This window comes from Epinephelus moara, chromosome 8, assembly GCF_006386435.1.
Source record: "Epinephelus moara isolate mb chromosome 8, YSFRI_EMoa_1.0, whole genome shotgun sequence".
NCBI lineage: Eukaryota > Metazoa > Chordata > Actinopteri > Perciformes > Serranidae > Epinephelus > Epinephelus moara.
In genome coordinates, this window is record NC_065513.1 from 16778558 (window position 1) to 16799458 (window position 20901).

The 20901-nt window shown below is 41.0% G+C and overlaps 1 protein-coding gene across 4 annotated transcripts in view; it reads left to right on the plus strand.

Annotated features, from left to right (window-relative positions):
- The window catches only part of trpm3 (transient receptor potential cation channel, subfamily M, member 3), a 182272-nt gene that overhangs the window by 27621 nt on the left and 133750 nt on the right, over positions 1–20901 (plus strand). For 2 of the 4 annotated variants that reach the window (XM_050051551.1, XM_050051552.1), the window contains exon 1: positions 12790–12925. The exons of the other annotated variants lie outside the window; for them this stretch is intronic. In XM_050051551.1, the coding sequence (XP_049907508.1) occupies positions 12836–12925 (90 nt within the window). In that variant the 5' untranslated portion in view covers positions 12790–12835. Of the gene's footprint in view, positions 1–12789; positions 12926–20901 lie in introns of those variants that run through there. 4 annotated transcript variants of the gene reach the window in all.

Consider the following 20901-nt stretch of genomic DNA (forward strand, 5'->3'; position numbering starts at 1 on the left):
GGTGTTAATACAGCAGAACTGGAGAGAGGGGTGAAAAATAAATAGAGGTGGGCATGGCTCAAGTAGGGAGCAAAATTATAGACGGAGAACGATTGACAAATTTTTCACTTTAAGCGCTGACACTGTCATTTTTGTGTAGGAATTAAGCTACAATACATAACGTATGTTGTTTTAATTAATAAATACAGTGTGAATAAAGATTACATAACATAAAAGTAACTGCAGTCTTTGTTATTTGATAGCTGCTTAAATTAAACAGTTTTCATAGGGCAAGTAAAAACTGACTTCGGGCAAGTAGATCTCTGACCAACTTGCCCGACCGGGCAAGTGAAAAAAAACCTTAGCGTTGAACCCTGACTAGATATTAAACAACAGTCAGAAACTGTATGGTATTCAGTTGCTGTGAGTTGTAAATTCACCACTTATAAGCAGAAGGCAGAAGATAACATTATCTCAGAGCCTGACCAGGCAAAGCTTCTCTTCCCCCAGGCAGCTGCCTCCATCTCACTCAGACTCCCCCTGGGTCTGGGTCTGCAGCTGTCTGTACAGAAGAGCAGTGTGACAGCGAGGAGTGCTCACACTGTAGCTAAATCTGGGGACCCAGAAGTACACTGCACACTTACTACAAACCCCCCCGAAAAAAACCCCAACAACAGTTGCTCTACTTGAAGAATCTCAGTCAGATGAGGGGTTTCCCACTGATGATTATGATCTTCAACTTTCAGGGGTATCCCTACTGTATATTAATCATACCAGTTTATGGTCCCTAATGTGAATAATCGAAATGACAACAGTAAAAAATGGTAAGAGTCAACATGAATTGTTCGTAGATGTTTAATTTAAATCCTTGCGTACAGTTTACAGGCTAGGTGGCATATTACTATAAAATGATGACCTCTCCAAGGACCACCATAGTCCTTGTATTATTCATTATTATTCATTGCCAATTACATGGACAGAGTTCTCATAATTGCACCACGCTGTGTGATGTTTATGCCTCCCTCAGTTCTGGGGAAGTTTAAGACTTCTTTTCAGCTACTACTGGAAACACACACACACACACACACACACACACACCTCCTGATGCATTCATACAAGTAAATGCTTCCGTGCAATTTACATGTGACTACACGCAGACTGTACATACTGTGCACTTACTGTAATTGCCTTATTTCTTGTGAACTAATTTCTGACCTTCACACATTTGAAATGGTTGTGTTGCTAATTGAGATTAGTTTGCTCCCATTTGATGAATGATATGCTTTTAAATACGGAGCACGGCCTCTGGGTGGAGGATGATATCTTTTTCTCATAGTTTATATACTTATACTGAGCATTTAATAAGCGTATTCATTTGTAAGTTCGTCTGATGTGTCTCAGACTGTATGACAAGACAACAACATATGATAAATGGCTGTATTTACAAAATCATTATGTTCAATGTTGTCTGCAGGAACTAATATCTTTAAGCCATTGAGATCTAATTTAAGGGATGTGTTTCATGTGGTTATGATGAGTAAAAGATCCAGTATCTCAACCATAAGTCTAATGGTGCTTGTCCTTGTTCTTCTGCAATTATGTAGTCGTGAGATACTTGGGGTTTTACTACTCCCTATTATGGGGAATGCCAAATGCCACATAAATAATTTCTACTGCAGAGAAAAGAGGGTTGACTCTTGCTGTTCCTTTGTCAGACTACTTCACAGCGTGAAATAATATGTGCTAAACTAAAAGGTTAAATTTATGTGGAGGGAAGATTATTGAAGTTCTCCTTCCTTGAATGAATCCAAACTTTCAGTGTTAATGTTCAGTATCGTCTGCACCCCCTACCTCGTTGCTCGTCATATCTCAGTCTCATTTATGTCTTGTATAATGTTTAACAACACAACTTATCATATCCATGTCAAATCTACTGTATCATATCTCTTCTCTACTTCTGCTGTCCTCTTACCTACCTACCTACCTTCCACCCCTGTCCTATTAGGCTATGTTGACACTGCAAGTCTTAGTGCTCAATTCAGATTTATTGTTCAGACCCAATGTGTTTGTTTGGCTGTTCACATTATTTTTTTGAAATATTGCAAATACCAGATTCCAGTGTGTACTGGTCGTGGTCATAACAAAGATGTCACACGCAGCACGCTGTCATACAGTAAGTACACATGGAGGCTGCTGAAGTCTGCTTTTATTGTTTCATTTATAAGCTGATGTGCAGTGGAAGCCAATGAATTCTTAAACAGATGATAACAAGGGCAAGAATGAGGAGAAAGAGCCAGATTTGTTATTAGTTCTGTTTGAAGGTGTGTGAGGATGAGAGCCAGAAGTGGTGGGATCGTGACGTAAATGGCTCCACTAAAACAGATTTCATCCAACATTTCAGGTTGTCTGTGGCTACTTTACATTATTGGCGCCCGCCCACAAGGCTCACGAGATAAGACACTCTCCACTAAAATTAGCGTGTTTGTGTGTGGGTTATTTAAACATGAGAAAGCCCGCTAAAAATAGGCAATAAACTCCTTTTTCACTGCCAGTAGACCAGAGCCGTGTACTGTGCTGTGAAGCAGATCGGTAGCCCTTTGTGTGTGTGTGTGTGTGTGTGTGTGTTTGTGTGCGTGTGTCACGTTCAATGGACAGGCTTAAAAACAGGTTAATAAACAGTAAAAACAGCATGGAGGCCAGTGAAAATGTTACGGTAGTTTTTCAAATGTCTTGCTTCGTCTCTATCTCTCAAACTCTGTGCCGACTAATTTTGAACACTGATCAATTGCTGCTTGGACAGAGATGGACTTTTTTGTGACTGCCAATCGAAACTGATTTGAGCTGAAGTCAGTTGACCCGAGAGTGAATGATGATTTTAAACTTTCCTAATAGATAAAAATGGCAGATGTTAGTGTTTTTTTGTGAATTTTGGAATATTAGTGTTCATATAAAAAAACAAAACAAAGTCTTGTGTAATCCCTGAATAATTCAAAGAAAAGCGGAAAGAAAATGCAGGTTACGGTAGAAACTGTGAGAGCTGAAAGCTGGAGAGCGATGAAATGTTGCTAATTATGCTACAGACTCAGACAGAATATATTCACTGAGGCGGCAACATCATTTCCTGATAAGTAATAATGTATAACGTGATGAGTAATAATGTATTAATGATAACTTATGCCACATTGGATGTGTACAGGCATCCTGTGTTATAGAGCACAGTATCTATGGCAAATTAAATTGTTGAATTTGCCTTAGATAATTTTACTTGGATTCAAATTTAAATAACATTATGTGCCAATGTGAGTTATGTCTAAGATTTTGGAACCCTTGATCCCATCAGATTGGATGCATACTTAGGTGAATTTGATTTGGCGGGTAGATCCTGTGATGTCCAGAGGCTGATGGACCTAAATAAAACTAGACTGAAACTTTACTCATCTAAAATAACATTATGTTAAGTTGTGATTAAGTATTAAAGTCATTATTTTTTAAAAGTACCATCTTCTCAGTCTGTTACATCACTTTATAACGGTGCTGTTTGTCAACAGTTGTTTTCACCTGCAGATAACATTTAGCAGTACTGCTAGAGGCCTAAATGTCGGAGCTGAAAAATGTGGACCTGTTTTCTGGGATGTTAAGAATGATACTGTGACAACTTGTGGGACGTGAGCAATAAATTTTACTCTTTAAGGTAAAAGGCTTGTTACAGATGTTTTAGGAAGCACTAAACTGCAATAGGGCACTGGCATATTCCAGTGGCTGAGAGTGAGTGATGGTGAGTGGCAAAAAAGTGGAGAAAACAACACATTTTGAGAGCTATAGTAAGTGTGTGAGTGTGTGTGGCGTGTGGTTCCATCCCGCAGGCTAATAATCATTGCCTCTTTCCAGATGGAAGAGTGTACCCAACTCAGCAGAGGTCTTCCTGCTTCCTTAGGGCAAGGGGAGTAGGGGGTGGTATTGTGTTTGTGGGTGTGTGTGTGTGTGCATATGTGTGTTTGAGTGCATATGGAGGCAGGTATTGAACCGTCACTTACCAAGAATCCTCCAGGGGACGAGCACCACACAGAGAGGAGGGTGAGGGAGCCAAATTAGATAGAGGCTTTTGGCACCATCAATCTACAACAGACAACTTTGTTATCACATACCTTCAGTCACTTGTTTCACTGAAAACCTGAAGGTGTCATTGTCTGTAACAGTGTGTCGGTCTGAGAGATGCAGTCATCTGCAACACTTCGTGGTACCTTTGAGTACATTTTGAGTTGAGAGAAAACCCAATAATAAACAGTCCTTTAATGTAAACTGAGTAGGGGCTACAAAAAAGCCAAGAAAATTAGACCAACAAACTTTTTAACTTCAGCATATGAATTACACGAAACTTGATTAAACTGAGTAAAAATGAAGAAAATTGCTGTGAGATTGAGTTGCATCAACTGTAAACATGGATTTCAACATTTTAACCAACTCTATTTTTTGTGTGTATTGCATCAAATGTACATTAAATAATTAGTTAGCATGAATACAATTATTTTTTAACACATAGGAAAAAAAAACAAATATTATAATGTAAACATTTAATCATTTGTTTGATAGCTTACATTGCAGGGTCTATCCTGGTTAAAGGCAGCAACAGAAAGTTCGCTTTCAACCACCTCTGCAGCAGCTGCTCCTCTAATCTTTCAGTCTGATGTGATCAGCTCTGATAGATCTGACCACAAAGAGATCGACTGATCAATTCTCCTCCTGGCTACTCAAACTCAACAAAGTGCTGCTGAGGAAAAAAGAAACTTATGAAGAGCTTCACCTGTGGTGTGTTCACAGACCCGCAGAAACTTTGGAATTTAGAGAGGGGACACAGAATGATCACAGGGGGACACACAAAATATTCTAGAAGGTTTGCGGATCTGCCATGCCCCCCCAGCTTTAACAGTATTTGTTGTCCATGCACAACAGAGCCAAACAACACTGGCATAATGCTGCCCCCAGTGTGTGGTTTTAGCTAGCGTGCTGGTGTTCGGAAGCAAAAGAGGAGTGACAGGTGTGATGTCTAACACAACAGTGTTGGCATCTAGTGTGACATATAAGCTTCGGCAGTGCTTTCTAAACAATAACAGTGGAATAACTCCACAATAACAATCATTTACCGTCCCTGTTATATATCGGCTGATCTCGTCCTCTGTTAGGAGGGTAGGGACCTCATAGTTTTTCTGATCTGCAGACATTTCCAGTTGTTGTTCTTCTTCTTTGAGTTAGCTGCTAACTGCTTCTAGCTGCTTTTTAAATTTTCTGGTGGTGGGTCACACACAGAGAATGTTTTCAAAATAGCACACCAGTCCCGTCCCACTGGCTCACAATCTTTACACTAGTGCTGCACGATTTGGTAAAAATGTGCTATTGCGATTATGGTGGACAATATTGCGATTTGCGATTGCAATTACAATATAATTACAATAAAATGTAATAAATAAATGGTATCATGAGTCTTTTTGCTTGATTCAGTGTTTCCCCTACATTATATTAGGGGGGCACTGACCTGACATAGTTATTGTTATGGACAGGCAGTGTGTCAATGACCATCAACAGACTGAGCACAGTCAAACACGCTGCTCACACAGCAGCGCAGCACGGAACTGTACACACAGCGGAGCGAGCATATGTTGCGTTCAGCCGTTGTCACGTAAATGACAAATTCCAGCGCCATAGCACAACACAGCAGCATGTCAAGTGGGCCGAACCCGAGCAAAATTGCTCAATTTTTCATTTGTTATGGAGTCCATGATTTCCCTGTGACACTTACAAATGTTTGCTTAACTGTGCTTGGATGTTGTTTTATGAGGCTCTGGCGGCTTTCAGTTGTCTCTTTGTCTTTAACGTTACACGGCTCGGCTTTCTCTCGCATGCACTCTTCCTACTTTTCCCTGTGCTGTGTTGTCTCAAGTGTTGATATAGATTGGTCGTGTTGCCGCGGGACGTGGCGACTTTAACTTTTAAACTTTTACACAGCACGTCTTTCAGGTACGGCGACGTTGGACAGAAAGACGTGCTGTGTAAAAGTTTAAAAGTTAAAGTCGCCATGTCCCGTCTCAAGTGCTGATATAAATTGGTCATGTTGCCGCGGGACGTGGCGACTTTAACTTTTACACTTACACAGCACGTCTTTCTGTTCAACGTCGCCGTACCTGAATCCAAAATATCGCCATGTAATAATATACGTTTCGTTTTTTTCGCCACCAACTCAGCCTGTTCATGGTCGAGCTCATGCTCTTCTTCAGCGTCTGTGTTGGTCACTGCTGCATGCCGGCTGCACGCACCAGGATAGCTTGTGGGCGTGATGTCAACAGACTCCACACACTACAGGAGAGGCAGTCACGTTCACAGGCACACACGTTAACATTTATTTAGCCTACATTAAATCGCAAATCGCAGCCTTTTATGCGGTTATGTAATCGCACAGCCTGACATCGCGATTGCGATTGTGATTAGATTAATCGTGCAGCACTACTTTACACAGACGTCAGTTCGGCTTTGTTGCTACCTCCTCTGCTGCCGACTTAAAGGCAAGACAAGTCTGTCCCCTCGTTCTGTGTTAGTATCTTTTTTACAGAACAGCAACTTGGAACAACAGCACAAGATACAGTACAGCTGCCAAGATGTGGTACTGCCTAAAATGGGTATGGCTAAAGAAACTGCACTGCCAGCATAAGTTTAATCTGGTTCTGTTGTTGCAGGGTGCATCAGATATTTTGATTAAGCGCTTTCATGGAGTTTTATGTACTTGACCTATTACAAAACATGATGAAATTTTGGGAAATAGTGGGTTGTTCAAACCTTGACACTCATTTGGTGAGAAAAAATAATCATTTATTTGAGCAAATTTACATTTGTAATGTAGGTAGTATTTAGTGTAACAGTGAAGGACTCTCTCCAGTGCAGTTACTCTGTATTAGCTGTTCTGCACAATAAATGGGAGCTGAATCAGCAGAATATTCTATATCAACTGAACCGACGCTTTCTATAAGGAATCAAATGATTGCCTTCCTGTACATACAAAAGCGTCAGATCAAACAAACCAAACTGAGAAACAATATCAGCTATCTTTGCACATGAGTGATCAAAATTAGATCGCCTCTGCAGAGACAGCTAATTAACGGTACTTGAATTAATGCAAAACTCGGGGACGCCAACATGAAACAAAATTATGTATTTTAAAAAAAATCTCTTTTGGTTTCAGATTTTTTCTCAGAGGAGAACACAAGACAAGTGATTTACAAAGCACATATTTATCCTGTAGCGGACAAAAAACTGCAATTTAATTTCAGTTGGACTTTAAAATGTAGGCACTTGTAAACAGATAATTAACACGTACTTTTGTCCGTCCTCTCTTTCCCTCACTTGTTGAGTTCAGTTCAGTTTTTTTTGACAGTACTCCAATTTAAATGTTTTGCATAAAATACAAAAGTAATTTTCCACACATCTATCTCTTTCACTCAGACAAACACTCACAGGTCTCCACTCTCTCACAAGCACTTTTTTACACGAATACCAACAGAGAGGATTCACATTTTCAGTGACCGAGCAGCTTCTCAGGAGCTCCTCACTTTGAATGACAGGTGGAAATGGGCTTCTTTCTCACTACTGTCACAGTGCAGATAGGCGATGTCACAAGTTCTATCTGTAGCAGAGATGTCTCCGAGTAGAAGTGGGCTACAGAGAACACCCACTCATGAATGTGCTCTCACACACTCGTACACACAGAAAATGATGAAATGTACAGTTTCGTCACAACCACTTGTGGGTTGCGGGGATTGTTCAGATATTCACCCATGCACACACACATTTACACATTCTTACATTTGCATAATACCACATATATCCACATCTACAGGCAGCAGAGCAAAGTGACGTTAGTTGGCATGATAATCACGCTGTGCGTACAGGGTAGTATCTATTAAAGCTGACAGTATATTCTGTCGTGACTCTTGTGTAAAAGTGCAGCTCCCCTCACTCTCATTATAAAACACTAATTTTCCAGCTTCATCTGAAAACCTAGGTGATAAAAACATTTTTGGAACTATATGTTTTGCCTTCACAATCTGATACAAGCTCTCAGTGCTGAAGCACTTAAGTAATTCACAGTAAATTGCCTCCCCTCATCTACCAAGTTAAGCTCCCAGTGGGAAAAATGAATCACTGTGAGACAATTAAATCTCATCTAGTCTGGTCTTGTTTTTTGCCAGTGCTTTAATACCTTTTAATGTTGTGCTAGTTAGTATAGCCAGGAAAAGTGAGAAGAGAAAAAACAAGTCACTCTCTGTCTGCAGCAGGTGTGTTGAACCGGTGCCCCCTGGTGGTTGTGGTGTGTATGTTGCTTGTTTGGCAGTAAAATAATACAGACTTGACTTTATCTGCTCAGTATCCTGTTGCATTTAGTTATAACAAAGGCAGTCTCTGTGCTTCTGTTGCAGTAAACTAAGTGGTTGTTTGATAATCACACAGGGTTTTTATTGTAGTGTAATATATAGGAGTCAGGTTTGAATGATTGGCTCAGGCTGACAGTATTGTGCATTAGAAGGTTGCCATCTAGAGTCAGGTTGCAGACAGTGCAGTGTGATGCACTGAGCTCCATGTGTTTGCTGAACCGTTTCATGGGGTGAGATGGAGAAGTGTGAACCGAGAGGGTTAGGGGGGGCCAAAGGCACACTCTCATGCTACTCTGTCTCTACCAACCCCTCCTCCCTCACACACACTCAGTCTCCACAGTGACTGGCTGCACGGTTGACAGACAGATCTCCCAGTGGTCTCGGAGGTCCCCAGGGGAGCCGGTGGTCAGTGAGGTGGATATCCTTAATGTCAGTCCCTGACTGTCAGGGGAAAACACCCTTGTACTGTGAGGTGGTGACTCAAAAGATTAACCAGGACATTTACTAATACAGTTAGATACTTCATAGTTTTAGTGATGTATTTGAATACAATGCCAGCATGTTGTGTTGCATTGCAGCTGCTATTATTTCAACTTTGATTTACAGTAATAGAGAGAAACACTCATCGGCTCATTGCGTATTCAAGGCCGTCCACCAGGATGCAAAATTAATTTTTTGCCCACCGACCAAATGGCAAGTGAATGTTCAAATTTCCCCAGCTACTCAATAGATTACTATTGTTTCTTTGCCTGGTAAGTGAAGCAAATCTACCAACCACTTGCATATTTCACCAGCATTTGACTAGTGGATGGTGCTCGTTTTGTGCCCTGCCGTCCACACCAAGAACAGTAACTATAACAGTAACCAAAAATATATCTCTAACTTAATTGGCATCATATTCAGAGCAGTTTGATGAACGCTAGAAACACTGACAGCGAGTCAAAATCCATTCGAAATTACAGTGTCACATTCAACACGGCAGATGCAGAGAGACTCAGCATGGGGGCTAAAAATAATGCACCCCTGTTTGATAAAACAGTTTTTATGAAGACACAATCGAGAAGAAGGACAATTGAGATGCACTCGGGTTCACCCTCGGAATGGGTGGTGAGTGTTATTCTTACTAACGGAGATGAGGAGATGATTATAAGTTTATAAGGTTATGATCATTTTCCTATGCCGCCTACACAGTTCCAGTGTACAGCACATGCTTGGTGCCACTGTTTACAGAACATCATCGTTCATTAGCGAGGGCGCTCACATCATTATGGTTATTGTTCTTCATGTGGATGGCCCTTTACTCTTTGGTCTTGATTTTGCTTCCAGGATAACACTGAAAGTCTCTGCTTCACTGAATTGTGTGTTTAAACTATATTGATATTAATTTTCCCCCAAGTTTCCCTTTTATAAAAGCTCAAACATATGACAAACGTCTTCCTTTGTATTCATATTTTAAGCTTATCTTGTATTTGCCCGGATTTAACACCTCAGCTGAAGCACAGCATGTGTCGCATAGGCATTTGATGCTTAATGCAGCTACTGTACATTCATGGTGACATTAATTTGAACCATGTATTCTTTTTACAGTAAGAATGTGTAGTAGATCTAACAGCAGGTGTCATGTGTTGTCATTAACACCTCCAAACCGTGTGTGGTTTTGTCCCTACACCAGAGAATCACATCGCACTGAATCACTTCTCAACCAGTCCAAACAAAACAAATCTATCACAAAGAGAGCTGTTAATTTCTGTTTTTCATATCTTTTGTTTTGACAAGCATTTGGGTGTTTGAGTATTGTGAATCAGTAACTCGCCGGAGACAAACAGTCTGAGTCTCTAAAAATAGAAATAAAGGCACACCAAACACCAACAAAGATGAAGTAACAATAGTGGGTGTGCTTCATAATCCATTGCTAGTCTTTGAAAGATGTTTCACTAATAATGTTTGCCATTGTTAATTTGCTTTGGGCTCCTACAGTACAGCTCTATGGATGGTTGAAGCGTGTGCGCTGATTACATTTAGAAAGTGCATTTTGTAATGCAGCTAAAACCTTGAGAATAATCATTTAATCTTTAATCAAACCTGATAATCTCAGGCTTGTGTAGAAACAGATAATGAATATTATACATGCTCATGCATACTTAAAGTTAACATAAAGATGACTGCAGGCATTTGTTCCTGAGGTGCTGGAAGGAATTACAGCATAAAACTTAAAATATTTGGGTTTTACAGTTGTTAAAAAAAGGCATGTTGGTGGGAAGAGCCTGATCAGATGTAACTCTCCTATAAGTACAGAAACCCCTTATATGGATCAAAAAGCTACGGTAATTCTATTTTTCTAGCTTCATTACTTGCCTCATGATAATCTGTTTGCTTCCAGCTGGCTACCTGAGGCTGATGCGTGCACATCGAAATCACGATGGGAAAAAGTCATTTTCTCCCTAATGAAAAACACAATGACCTTGAAGCTCATGAAAAACTGCCAGAAACAAGCCAACGAGAAGCAGCAGTGAAACTTGGTGTTCCATGGGCTACATGACTGCGGGTGATGGAGACAGAAAACCAATGTGCACGGAAAAAGCACCTGCAGTTGAAGCCGTTGTCAAGTGGGTTGATAATGCCCAGTCAGGTATATTCATGTAATTAATTAGATGGTAATTTGCATGAGAAAAGAAGGAATAATAGAATTTGGTTATAACAACCATCTGCTTCTAGCAGGGTTGGCAATGAGCTTTTTTGTCAGGTGGATTCCGAAATCTGTCACCAAATCAATAGATTACTGTTGTTTTGGGGCTAGTGAGTGAAGCAAATCTAGCTGCTACTTGGATATTGTCCCAGCATTTGGCTGGTGACAGGGGCTAATTTCCAACCTCATCTACTACAGAGGTTTCCACTGTAGTAGATAATGTAAAATACATACACACGTTGTTTATTCTGATCCTAAACGCTTGAATTTAAATACACATCAAATTGAGAAGCTTATTAAGGCTAATGTTAATTGGTCATTGTCTAATGCTGTTAATCATTTTTTGTAAACATGAGTAAAACAGGTTTATATATTCAGGTTGATGAACCGAGAAAGGCAAAGAAATGCCTATTTTTGTCATCTAGAAGTCAGAATTTTAGGTGAGTACACCTGTATTCAATTCAAAAGCAATTTGGGTCTTAAAGATCAAAGGACAACCTAAAAAAAGATAGAAGTTAATTGTCTTTCTCCCAACTTTAGAATTGCACCTTGACATTCATGCAAATTCATTAAACTGAATGTCATTAAATAGGAGAGAGGAAGGTGTGACATGACAGTAACAGCAAACCACTCACTGTTTTTTAGTGTTCTTTTCTAACCACTTTGGAGCTTTTATCCATGAACATAATGTCACACATGCAAATCAGTAAGTAGGTCGTACTCCTCTCCGCTGCCACATCCCCAAGTTGTTTCATGTGCTTCCATTTTCAAACTCCAATTCGTTTGTATTAGACAGAGCTTTGACTCCACTTCACCCATTTCCCTTTTGACTACCATACAGTGTCTCATCACATCTCCCCCCTTCTCTCCATCTTGCCCTCTCTCTGTCTCTCTCCATCGCTCATCTTTTTTTTCCCATGCACAGAAGCTGTCTTTTTTCTCTTGCATCCTATCCCCATAGTTTCAATTTCAGCTTGTTCATCAGTTGTGCTGGATCTTATTTTATGTCTCCCCTTTCACTCTCTCCCTCCATCTCTCTGTGTGTCTCACTTCCATTCTCCCTCTCTCTCTCCTCCTCCTCTCATCTTAGAGACAGTAGTGTGCCTGCAGCCTCAAATCTAAGCCGCTGCCTGTCAGGCTGCTCCGTTTATGCGCTCTGCGCTACTCTCCTTTCCTCTCCTCTCCCCTCTGCGCTATACTGCACTGCACTGCACTGCTCGTCTCTCCTCTCTTCACATCTCCATCTCTCCTCCATCTCTTCCTCTCTTCTTTCTCTTCCTCTACCTGAATCCCTCTCACACTACACGCTCTCATCTCTGCTGTGCATTGCTGCGCTCTGCTCCATTCTTTGGGAAAATACTGTACACTCTGGGTTTTTTCGCGCCAGAGCTGAGTGCACTCCGGCTACTGGTGGAAGAGGAATCAGATGTTCCTGGTGCACCAGGTTTGGCTTGCCTCGGACTCTTTGGATCTGTGTGGGCCAGAGAGGAGAAGAGGGCAGGGAGGGAGGGGAGGGGGGGCAGAGAGCTGACCAGGTGAGAGATTCATCTGCTCGGGGGAGTAAAGGCTTCAAGGTGGTGGCAGTAGTGGTTGATGGTTGTCCGTCGAGGGTCATGCCCTGGGACTTGCGTGCTTTTCGGCAGTTGGAGTTGGAGACCCTCTCCCATTTTTGCCCCCCTCGTGGGGCAGCATTGATCCTGGTCCCGGGAAAAGCCGCCGGGCACCAGTGGCTGCACCGTGAAGAGTGGGCACCATGAACCAGCTGGATGCACCACGGCCACTCAACTGGACCATCAGAAAACTGTGTCATGCAGCCTTCCTGCCATCTGTACGCCTGCTAAAGGTAAAAGAACACAGGGGAAGGGAGAGTGGAGTTGAACAAAAAAAAATGGCAAGGGAGATGTATAGTAAAATGTGTCAGGCAGCCTTTCTGCTATTCTGCCACTTTCCAAAAGAAGATGATGTGAGGATATAAAATGAATGCTGGAAAAGCTGCTATGCCACATCCCTGGCTTCCTTCAAGTATACTTGTGCATAACCCAGTGGATGTAAGGCAGGCTTTTAGAGGGGATAGAGGGCAAGTGTGGCAAAACTGCCAGTATAACACTAAGCTTTGAAAGTATGGGGATGCGCAAAGAGGGTAGGATAAAAATGGAGACTGATAAAGCGGGAGCATGATGTTAGAGAGATGCACACAGAGTGAGACAGAGAAATGGAAGAGGCAGTGACAAAGAAAGTGTGTTGAAGGAGAAAAAGCTTTATAAATGATTGAGGGCAGGAAAAAGAAAGGAGAGGATGAGACACTGACAATAAGAGTTGGAAAGAATCAGAGGGAGAGAGGGGATTATAGGGGTCCAGTGTTGGAAATAGCAAGAGGTTTGCAGAGAGGGAGTGAAAGGAATGCGAGAAGACGAAAGGAAAGGTAGATGGTGAACGAAACAGGCAGAATATAAGGGAAGAGAGGCTTTGTAGGGATGGGTGAGCAGAAATGTTGAATTGGAGATGACAGACAGGGACTGAGGAGAATTAGGACAGAGGTGGATGTGCACCATCAAATTCCAGTGGACAGGTGTTAAAATGACTTCAGCAATGCACCTCAGTGTAAAACCTTGTGTTGGACTTGTGCGTTTTGTTAGAATTAGCTAGGTTTAGTTGGCAAACCACACCTGAGCAGAGGTGTGTATTACAATGTGTGTAGCCTACATTCATCTGCGTGTCTGAGCATGTGTGGTTGCATGTGTGTATTTGTGTTTTATAGCCTCTGTAAAGTGCCTCTATAGGGGTTGTTTACAGACATTTGTAGCCTAAAACCTCATCTTTATTCATTCATGTGCTTTTATAAGCCAGTTAGATGCACTGTTTAAGGAGGGCTATTGTTGGAGGTCTTGAATGCCTCTTCTTCACTCTCCTTTGATCTGGCTTTATCAAAGTGTCTCACAGAGCAGTATTGCTGTGATGTTGAAGCACACGGCTAGAGTGCCTGGGCTCACATGTCAGCCATTTGCATTTGTATAGCCTGGTTAAATGAATATCATTGTAATCCTTGATTGAATGTGCATAGGGTCTGTTTGTGTGTGTGTGTGTGTGTGTGTGTCTGTCTGTCTGTCTGTCTGAGGACGTGCTTAGTGTGGTCGTTAACCTGCTTTACTGTGGAGCTGTACATGAGGATGAAGTTTTCTTAGTGTTGTCTCTGTGCATGTGTGTATGAGGAGTATTCAGAGCACCCGATAAAGTAAAGCAATGCACAATATTTCTTTTAGAATTAAAGGTTCAGAAATGCACCAGTGAACATTTCTAACTTAAAGGTGATGAAATGAATGTTTTACTATGTAAAGCCATTAAAAAAAATCTACTACTCAAAAGTTAAAGTGAACTTATACAAATTAAATTCAGTTGATTGATTTTTCCCCTCCCTAAGCTCCCCAAGACTTGAATAGATGATGTCATCAAGTGAAGCCTTTTGGATTTAGTGCTTTACCACTGAATAAGTGATTGCCTCTGTGGGACACTAAAATAAGATTTATTTGAATTGAAGGCTCCCAGCTGTGAAACAGAAAATCTTCCCATCCCAAACTCTTTCTGTGTCCAGGGTTGGTTCACGAACCAGCTCCAGAATTAACAACATCAGTACCACAGCGTTGTCCCTGCTGTTAGCTCAAGAGCTGCTTGTCATTCAAATGAATTGAAAATGAGTTTTAAAATATTATAAAAAATAATGTGTTTTCATTCAGAGAGGACTCTGCTTCCGAATGATTTTTTTTTTTAGCTGTTGCTGCTTTTGAATAGCCGACTTTTCATTTTTCAGGGCCAAGATAAAGTCCCTTCTTTACACACTTTTGCATTTTTACACAGTATCAAATAACGGCAGCATCATGCTGCTCCAGTGTTGTTTACCACGACAGCATCGGCCTTGAGTGTGACATTTAACATATGTAGCAGCAACACTTTTTTAAACAATAACAATGGCGTAACATGGTAATAATCATTTACTGTCCCTGTTATATGTGGCGGCTGATCTGGTCCTCTGCATGGAGGAGGAGTTTTCCCAATTTGAGGACATTTTCAGCTGCTGTTCCCCTTCTTTGAGTTAGCTGCTAACTGCTGCTAGCTGCTTTAAAGTCTCCCACAGTGGGTCGCATGCATAACATGTCATCAAAACTTCACACCCGTCCATCAAAACTTCACACCCTTGCAAAGGCAGTGTAAAGGGGGCTTTACAGTTTTGATGTTCGTGGCAGCACCTGAACGTGCAGGCTTGCTTGTGTTAGCACTGTGGATGAAGCTACAGAGGGTCACGGTCCCTGTTTCTGTTGTGTGTGAATCCTCCCAGAGAGACATCGGGCTGTCAGTATGAAATTAACGTAATAGGCCTGTCATTATTGTCGGAAATTTCTGCACGACAAGCACTTTCCTCCCATGTCCCTCTAACTTATTACCTGCCTGCTGCTGCCAACTGCATACTTATGCTCGTGTGTGCACCAGAGTGTGACTACAATTTATAGGCTGTCAGTGATGTTTTGTGTCTTCCTTGGGCAGAGAAATATGTCCAGCAGATTGTGTGTGTGTGTTTGTGTGTAGGTTTGTGCGTGTGTTTGTGCACATACTCTTCTGTGTATGTGCATTTATAATGCAGCGCTACAGGCACAGTTGACATTGCAGCATGTATGTACCCTGCAAGCTCCGGTGAGTGAGCATATGATTTGAACCCTGTGGTCTGCTCAGAGTCAGAGAGACAGTTACACAAAGTAAATTTAATAAGAACTGAAACCTTTATCTTTAATATTAAATTAAGCACTACCGCCATACTGTGTGTATCTCTTAAGGGCTAACCGGTAATGCAATCTTATCTCATTTCTATAGAAACACACAGCACACAGCCAACCTATCCTGCTGATGCCCCCAGCCACTGTGCCTTTTATGATTCCATACAGTTCATCAAAAACCTAGTACACTTTCATCATCTTCTTAACCCACCTTCATTATCTTTAAGCTGACCACGTAATGAGTGGAAGTGTCGGTGTGTACGTGTGTGTGTGTGTGCGCGTGATATGGACCCGATGCATGCTAAGATATTGATCGTTCGAAGATATCATCACAGTGGCAAGACCCAGAAGCTCAATGCAGTGACGGTGGAATTGACTCTATTTGACATCTCATCCATTAGAGGACCACGGCTTACAATGTGTAAAATAGTGTGTGTGTGTGTGTGTGTGTGTGTGTGTGCAAACGTCCTTGAGTGCAAAATTGGTGTAAAGATATTGATTCATTTGTGGGTTTCTGTCAGTAGTTGTGAGCATGCATGTCTGTCAGTTCAGCTCAAAGATAAATATTGTCGAGTTCTGTGTCAGTGTGAATAGACTTGAGTGGATTTACAAGTAAACCTTGATGAGGATGATTTCCCGTCTTCTGACACAGAATGCATATTTGTTAAAGATAATCCCGAGATACTTGCTTTTGTCTGCAAGGGCGGTAGCACTGCACTAACTTGGCTTTATTAATGATCCTGATCTGGCAATGAATCAGGTTTGTGCTGATATGAGTGCTCAACAAGTAATTGAATTCATTAAAACAGCTTCCTATTGACCTTTAAAATGGCAAGCAATTGGTCAAGTGCCACTTTACAGAAGAGTAATGCCCCTATTAGACAAGGGGGGGAGAGAGAGGTGTTTCCCTGAAGTAGGACACCTAAAAAAAAAAAGGAAGGGAAAGCACACCTGGAGTTTCACTCTTGGCCATGCGCTCTCATCCTGTGTGTCTGTCCAGAAAGCCACCCAGAAACCATCATTGATTCTCACCGTTTGTAGATTTGTAACCTTGTGCTCTTTTATCTGGACCTGTACAAAAGAGCCCTTTGCTGGATATGACTGACAGTGTAGATTTAATCAAAATGTTCTCTCTGCCTGAGCTTGTGTCTTGCTCCTAAAATGATATTATATATATATATTTGCAACACTGACAGCTGAGATATTTTACAAGTTTAAGCCTGGGATTTTGTGTAGACTCAGCGGGATAAAGCATGAGACAGGGAAACAATGTTGGACAGAGAATCGGAAATGGAAAATCTGTCTGCTTTCATCCTCTCTTGGCAACTTTAATACTTCTCTCACATATGAATACATTCAGCGAAACCTCTGTCTTTTCTTCTGCTTTTTAAGGTGACAGCCTTTCTAATATTTCATGAATATGTGCTTTGTTATCTTTTCATCATCATACCACATTAAGTTGTCTTAACTGCCTCTCCTCGATCAATTTCAAGGGAATTTCATTACATTATCTCATCACCCTTTTAGGAAATCAGACGGCGTTAATACCTCTGCAGTGCTGTGCGGTAATTGTGTAAAGAAAATGCTGCATACAGAGAACACAGTAATGATGCTTTCTTGCTCTCTTTGTGAAGTTGTTCAGTTCTGCCCTCCTTCACTTGTCTCCATCTTGCATTTTTCTCTTTTGTGTCCTGTCTGTCTGTCTGTCTTTCGTCTTCTGCCTCTTACTATTTTTGATACATTGTCCTCTTTCCTTTCTTTTTGTGTCTCTGACTCCCTTTTTTCCCACCATTGCAGCCCATAATCATAAAGCATAGATAACACTCCATCTTATGCAAAATACATGGGGGACGGGATGCTGCTGCTAAAAAAATAAAACTCTCCCTCTAATGCTAAAAATACATTTGTGTTACATAAAAAGAATCACTGTTGCAGTGCCTCGTATCACCGAGTTTAGCTGCGAGGAGTGAATATGCATGGGAGTTCATCCTACACAGCAATCTAACGTAATCATCATTATGAAAATTTCCTATTCTTAATGTGAATTCTGACACCTACAGTATACAGTATGACAAGAAGCGAAGTACAGTCTCTCACCCATAGGTGGCACCACGCTTTTTTGTATCTATAGAAGGCAGATGGATACAGTAGATCTCAGCACAGCAAATGTTATAAAACTAACAAACCTTGAGACCTTTATGTAGATGTGCTCTTTGTACCTACACCTGTGTACTCTTTTAGTAAACATCACATATTCTAAAGCAGCATATTAATGTAGAATGAGAACAAAACTTTTCAAAACACAAAACTGAGATGCATTTTCTCTCTGTATCTGATTTGTAATAGGGAGTGATGTAGCACCAGTGCAGCAGCCAGCAGTGCTGCATCTCATCTTTGTTTTTAATGAGTAACACATTCCTCTGTGCTGATAACAGGTGTCTGTTTGACTCCTCTCAGTTTGATATACCGTGCACAGAACATCACACTGTCTCGAACTGGTAATCAGGTGTAATGTTATTATCGGAGCAGCTGAAGTATTGCTTCTTTCAGGCTGTGCTGAGTCTTTGCATTACACTCCCTCTGTACGCCGTGCATCATTTACACCTCCTGCTTTATCATCAAGATCGGGACAGCGGTGATTGTTGCAATTAACAAGCTGTTGCAAATCAGTGATTATCTGATTGAATTTGCCTTGTCACACTTTAACGACAACCGTAATACGCATGTTACAGCGGGATCTTTGTGTGCATGTTGTTGTCATTTTGAGCAGGGGGAGTGCACATAAGATAAATCCCTATTTGTAGTCTGTGCAGGTAAACATAAAAGCATCATTAAGCTTCATTACATGTTAATCACAACAAAGGGGATGTGTACATTACATGCACAAAGGCAACTAGCTGCTCAGTGGATATTTCTGCTTGCTGTTCCCTCATGTTTTACAGTGAAATTGAGGTCACTGTTGTATCTCCCAAAATCACCACACTCTTTCTCTCCCTTGCTTCCACACTTACTGACAGATCCCAGCGTGTTGAGAACAAATAGTACTTGAGTGTTGAATGAAATTGGAAGAACACGTCGTGTGTACGCCTCAGGGAGGGTCCTTTCTCTCACTTGTCCTTGTTCCTCTTCTGTGTGGCCTCAAAGTCATAGGATGTTCTTAAAGCTTGCTTGTTTATGTCTCAATTAACCAGCAAATACCGCATTTATGAGATTTCAATTAGCACAGTATCTCACTAATGAGCCAAAACGAGAACATAAGCTGCCAATTAACACCTCATTCCTTTATTCAGGCACACAAAGACTCTATATTTCCTATTTGGCGTGCTTCCACACAACATCATGGGAAGTGAAACAAGCTGTTTTAATATTTGTGTGTTTTCTAAAATATCTGGATCTTTAAACAAGAAAGCAGCTTTACAAAATGATGTGTCGTCACACTGTTTGTACTCTTTGTTTATAAATGTATTTGTCCTGAATTCATGTGGCACACAGAACAGAATGATGCTACAGTACCTACCAGTCAGCTGCTGAATCATTTATGAGAATCAATGGTGAAAGGACCTGCAGTTTCAGAATAAATGTATATTTGGTGAACCAATTCTAGCTTCTACTGTGGACATTTTTCACATATACTGTACAAACATCCCTGAAACACACACACACACACACACACACACACACACGCACACACACACACACACACACACACACACGCACACGCACACACAATTGCAAATTGCATATCCATCCACCCACGGCTCCCACCTGGTAGCCAGAGCAGCAGCATCCCTGACACTAGCAGTAGAGTTATGAACTCTAAATGCTGACCTTTGACCTTTAAACTGTCAGGGGTAATTAAATGCAGGTGATGGAAGGCTATTTAATTATGTACAAGGACAGTCATGAACCCTCCTGACACGCTTTATGAACACAATATACTGGTGTAGAAAGTGTGACACTGGTCTTGGGGGGATTTATGGTGTGCATTAGTGTGTATATATTGCTTGGGTTGGATCTGTATGCAAAGGTTTGTGCATCTGATTTGTAGATGTCGGTTTTTATGTGCAGCTTTATGCTATGGCATATTTTCTTTAAACCCACGTTACATTCGGAGTGAGTATTTCAGCATTACAGCATTTCCATCAGTTTGATATGGAGCTGAAACCAGGCGCAGGCTAGCTTAGCTTAGCATACAGACTGCAACTGGGGGAAACAGCTAGTCAGGCTCTGTACAAACGTACTAAAATTTATAATACTGTTTCATGTAAGCTTTATGCCGAATTTGAAATCTACAACAGATTACTAGTAGTATGTTGTTATCAGGCAAAGATGCATTAAATTGAAATCCCTATCACTCAGAATGTACCCGCCCATACCCATGCTGATTAGTCATTGTGCAGGGATCGTCTGTTAGACCAGAGCTGATCTCAGAATGCTCCATTAGAAGATGACTAGGTCTGCAGAGGATGACTAACATTACACAAATCAGCGATGAAAGCAGAACAGTCGATATGATCTCTATGAAATGTTCTTTTCCATCTGAGTCAACAGTGATTTTTATTGAATAAAGATTCTGCTTTGCCTCACCCGATCTCATGACACTTCTGAGAGGTAGAGTAACTGGAGTTTTGGGGCCGATGCTGATACTGATATTAGGGAGCAAAACTTGATTTGATTTAATATCACATCACAGGAAATTTTACATTTTACCAATAGCTTAAACACTGACACAGCGAACTTCATTGGGGATTTAATAATTCTAAATTATTTTAAACATCTTTTTCTGTATTAAGTTCTGTTAAAAAAAAAAGAAAGAAAAAGACAAAAAAAAAAGAAGTGTTCATATCGGTGCATATTGGATAACATATTCACCGACACTAATGTATTTGTGATAGGCCAATGTTGGCAGATATTATCTGACCAATATATCTAATATTAATAAATCTATAGTTCCACAAGGGTAACAACAAGCGAGAAGAGGGCAGAGGGCTGTATGTGTGAATGTTTTAATTACTATTAACTAGAGATGTAGTAACAGTGACCTCATTACACCAAT